At 64.4% G+C, this 4220-nt stretch overlaps 2 protein-coding genes across 2 annotated transcripts; one reads left to right on the top strand and one right to left on the bottom strand.

Annotated features, from left to right (window-relative positions):
• Window positions 1–1131: 1131 nt before the first annotated feature.
• On the bottom strand, window positions 1132–2082 carry TRAVEDRAFT_29288 (uncharacterized protein). Its single transcript, XM_008040033.1, has one exon. It carries the CDS (start codon window positions 1960–1962, stop codon window positions 1339–1341), a length of 624 nt encoding a protein of 207 aa, XP_008038224.1. The 5' UTR covers window positions 1963–2082; the 3' UTR covers window positions 1132–1338.
• Window positions 2083–2213: 131 nt separating this feature from the next.
• On the top strand, window positions 2214–2501 carry TRAVEDRAFT_47982 (uncharacterized protein; the record flags this gene model as incomplete). Its single annotated transcript, XM_008040220.1, has 3 exons — window positions 2214–2238; window positions 2291–2385; window positions 2433–2501. The coding sequence occupies 3 exons, from the start codon at window positions 2214–2216 to the stop codon at window positions 2499–2501; spliced, it is 189 nt and encodes a 62-aa protein (XP_008038411.1).
• Between the last annotated feature and the right edge of the window lie 1719 nt (window positions 2502–4220).

Genomic DNA, 4220 nt, shown 5'->3' on the forward strand with positions numbered 1-4220 from the left:
CCATCAACCGCGTCCGTGTGCACCCTTCATTTGGCACCTTCACGGCACGAACACCTGTCGTCCCCTCTCCGCAACCCGACGCCCCCGCCCCAAACTCTCGGCAAACATAGTTCTTGACTGACGTATGCTCCAGGTGCAAGCATGAAGACGCCGCATGTGCCCTTCGCAAGCTGTGTTCGAAACGGCTCGTGGACGCGCCCACGGCCTTGCACCGGCCCCTCCGTCGTCTCGCGGCCATCCTCGTGTACGAGATGTATGCCGAGTCGTAGACAGCACTCTGCGCCTGCGTCAGGTCTGCTTTCAGCTCCCCTCGACGCGAATCGCACTGACAACGTCCAAGTAGGTCTGGGCCGATGTGCCCCATAGAATACGTTGCTGCGCGCGGTCCTTGCAGCGCGTCACGCTGGGACATCGACAGGATGTCCATACGGCTCCAACTGCAATGCCCCCGCGCGCACTAAGCCGCCGCACGCGCCCTCCGCCCGCTGTGCCGCTCACCCAGCGGCGGCGCCCTCGGCGACCTCCGTTCCTCCTCCTGCCAACCCACGTCATCGGGCACGCGCGAACGCTCGGCTACGCGATGCGTCATGCATACACTCGTGGTGGGTGCATTCATAGCCCTCCCGCATCCGAATGGCACTGACAGCAGCATGTTTTCAGATCCTCCGCGCACCGAAATGCGAATACGCGGACACACACTGTCCACAACGGCCCCCCTTCACGTGTCATGCCTCGCCAGGACGGTACTGAGCTGTCCGCGACACCGAGAGGGCCACACGACGACACCGTCACGGTGCATCGCGCGTCCTTCAGGCGGCGGGACCCGAAACGATGACGTCGACGGTGTGCGTCAACGCTGTACGCGATCGCTTCAAAAATGCGACGCGGGGCTACGGCGAACATGGGATCATATAGCCTGTGAGTTTCGTTGCGATCCGAGATGAAAATATTTCGCTCGTTTCGACTGATTTCATTGCATTTTCAGGTGCGAACACATTATATCGCCCGTCCCGCATCCGTCCCGCCCCCGACAGACACGTATCTCGGCAGGAACATGCCTGTGGCTCCTCACGACCGCTCGGTGCCACGTCAGAGTGCGTTCGAACACTTTCGGCCGGGTCGATCTGGTGGTGGGTCGATAGCGCCCACGCCTGCGTGGGGCCCATCTCACGTGTTTCGCCACCGCCGCCGCCCGGCTTCTCATGTCGCAGGACCTGCGCCCATAGCACGCGTCCTGTGCGCTCTCGACCCGGCCGCGCGCGAGCTGTGCTGACTAGGGCGCATTTTCAGATGACCTCAGCGCCGATCTCAAGGGGCGCGGGCGCCGACCTCCGCGTCTCAGGACGGCATACGCAGCGCACCCGGAGCACCCGGGATCGCCCCGAGGGCGCACACCACCTCACAGGGCGCATGCTCGTCGAGGGAGGTCCCCTCGCATAGGCATCGCGACCGGGGCTCCTGCCGTCCGAGCGCCCCAGCCACGCGGCCCAGGCCTCCGAAAACACGGCCACAGGCGCAGCGCACCGGGGCACACGCGCTCGCCGCGTCCCGTCGTGATTCGCGCAAAAACGCTCCGCGCGGACGTTCGCGGCGTGGCGGCGCAAATGCGGGTGTCGCGCCGCGAGCGCGGAGGAGAGCGCGGCGCTGTTTGGCACGGGAACGGGCACGCACACGCGCGGGGCATTGCGCCGCTGTCCGAGGGCTGGACGTGCAACGGTGGGCGGAGTTGCCGGGAATCCGAGGAGTGCACGTGTAGGCCGTGTTTGGGGCATATGCGCCTCTGGCGGACTCGGCACGACGCGTACGGTGCGTCTCGCCATGGCGGCGGTGGGCGGAAGGCGCACACGTCGTGTGTGCGCGGCGACTGCGCAGTCGGCGCGGACGGCGTGCTGGACGTGCGGACGCCCTCTTGGACGCTCCCGACGATGCATCTCGACGTCGCGGACGCTCGGCCGACGACATCTGCATGCGCAGGGTGCGGCGAGGCGGGCAGCAGAGGGCGGCCGGTCCGCGCTGTAGATAGGTAGTTAGCAACACCGTGTAGTTTACTTACCGTGTGGCCCGCAATGCAGCTCTGACACCACTCCGCGGCGTGCGCGCTCACCGCGTCGACGCCCTGCGTCGCCGTCTATCTATGGCTACAACTACTGCCCGCCGCCCCCGCCCGCTTGTCCACTGCGCCCCGCGCGCAACCTCCCTCCTCGCATCGCGCCATGGCTGGATCCAACCGCCAAGCAGGTGAGCTCGTCGCTTCAACACACACCGGAAGACCACGCTCACCTTGTCGTAGGCGATGCCTCATGTCCCGGCCGAGACGCGTCGTGCACGCGCACGCAATCCATCGCGTCTGGCATGTCCGGAACACCGGATGGAAGCGCGTGCGAGGTACGTGCCATTCGTCTCGCGGCAGGGCTGGGCTGACGATGCTGCAGCTGGTCAGCGGGGCGGGTGTTTGCAGGACGCTGGAGACGACGTACCCCCCGCCCGACGCGCGACACTAGAATGTGCGTGAGTGCGAGAACGAGCGCATCCTCACGCGCGCCGCCGTGCAGACCCGTCGCCCGGCACCTTGCTCGAGACGTCGCGGTGCGGTCTCACCCGCAACGCCCCGCTCCGATGTCTACTGCGGTGTCTACTCTGGCTACTTCTCTCCTGCCGATACCCGTCTCCCCACGGCCCCTGTGCCCTGAACGCCCGCCACGCGCCGGGATCGCGCCGGGTCTGTTGTATCTAGCGGCTCAAGAGGCAAGCCTATCACGTCTACGTACACGGGGGGGAACCTGCTCACCTCGTAGTAGGCGATGACCTGCGTTTACGCGCCGGGCGAGACGCGTCCGCGGATGGCCATGCTCGCGCGCACAACCACTCGCGTCCACGGTGCCGTACGCGCGCGCGATTCCTCGCGTCTGGAGTGTCCTGTCCGGAACAGAAGGGTCGGATGCATCAGCGGCAAGCGCGTTCCCGGAAGCGCGTGAGAGGTACGTACCCTTCGTATCGCGGCGATGATGTCCTGACGGGGAGTCTGTACGACGCTGCACATAGTCGACCTGGGTGGAGTGCGATCGTGGACATGTCTTTGAGCGCATCATCGTGCGATTCCTCCCGCCCTGCGCCCGGTTCAAGATGCCGCAGTGCATCCGCGCCATGCTCGGTGTGTTCGTAGCCCGCGCTGCACATGCTTACGGTCGCAGACACGTCCGTGTGCGTGTGCGGATGCACGAGAGGAAGACGCTGGATGTGTCAGTCACGGGCTCCGTTCGGGATGGTGCGGGAGGTGTGTACCATTAATGTCGTGAGGTGTGTGCATTGACTCACATCTTCTTGCAGCTGGCAAACGGGGTGAGGGCACGGCAGGGCAGACACTGGCATGCGGAGGACGACAACTGACCTGCTGTTTGTGCGGGTGCGGCGTGGAGTGAGGGTGTTGGTAAATGTGCATGTGGGGGTGTCAGGCAAATGGAGCATCCGGCAGAGATGGCGGCGAGGGGGGGATGAGGATAGGGTGGCCGTCCCGTCCCCGCGCGCACGAGTACAAATACGAAACACAGCCGCCGACCACCGTGCATCAGACGGACCTCCACCGACGACCGGCTGACGGGGCTTGGCTGCGAGTACGCGAAGACTAGTCGTGCCGCGGCCTCGGATCGCACCATCCCCTTGCCCGCCTACTTCCTCTCCATTCGCTTCGCCAAACGGGCTTCGTGGCCGTGGTGTCTCCCCCGAGGGCAACGGTCCGGTGGATTTATTCGCTGCTGCGAGCACACTACCGTTCCGAAGACACTGTGTGCATGCACATATCACTACCTTCCGAGCATCGCCTGCTGGTACCCTTCTCGACACAAACTGCAGCCGCGCCCTTGGTGCATTTGCGTGACTCGACTGTGCGGAATCATGGCAAGCAGAAGCACAGCCCTCGGGGCGAGCTTCCGTGTACCTCATCGGTAGTAAGTCCGAAACATTACGGCTGTGTGTGCCAGAGAGCACACGGAGCGCTGTCATTTGGCGGTATCAACCCTGAGCATTGGATGCAACACCATCGGATATTGCATCCTGCTGCCTCACATACACGCAGTTTCGATGCTAGCCATGACAAGAACAGACTTGCATGCCACTGTGGGGTTGCTCAGAGTGAGGGATTCCATGCAGGCACATAGCACTGTTGCCTGGGCACCAACACTGCCGGCTGACTGAACTCTTAGCATGATCATCGCCTGCCTAGG

The sequence above is a fragment of the Trametes versicolor genome (genome assembly GCF_000271585.1).
Source record: "Trametes versicolor FP-101664 SS1 unplaced genomic scaffold TRAVEscaffold_6, whole genome shotgun sequence".
Classification (NCBI taxonomy): Eukaryota; Fungi; Basidiomycota; class Agaricomycetes; order Polyporales; family Polyporaceae; genus Trametes; species Trametes versicolor.

What these genes read in the sequence shown, in the direction of transcription:
- TRAVEDRAFT_29288 (XM_008040033.1), bottom strand. Translation starts at nt 1,962, where the DNA reads ATGTCGTCGGCCGAGCGTCCGCGACGTCGAGATGCATCGTCGGGAGCG.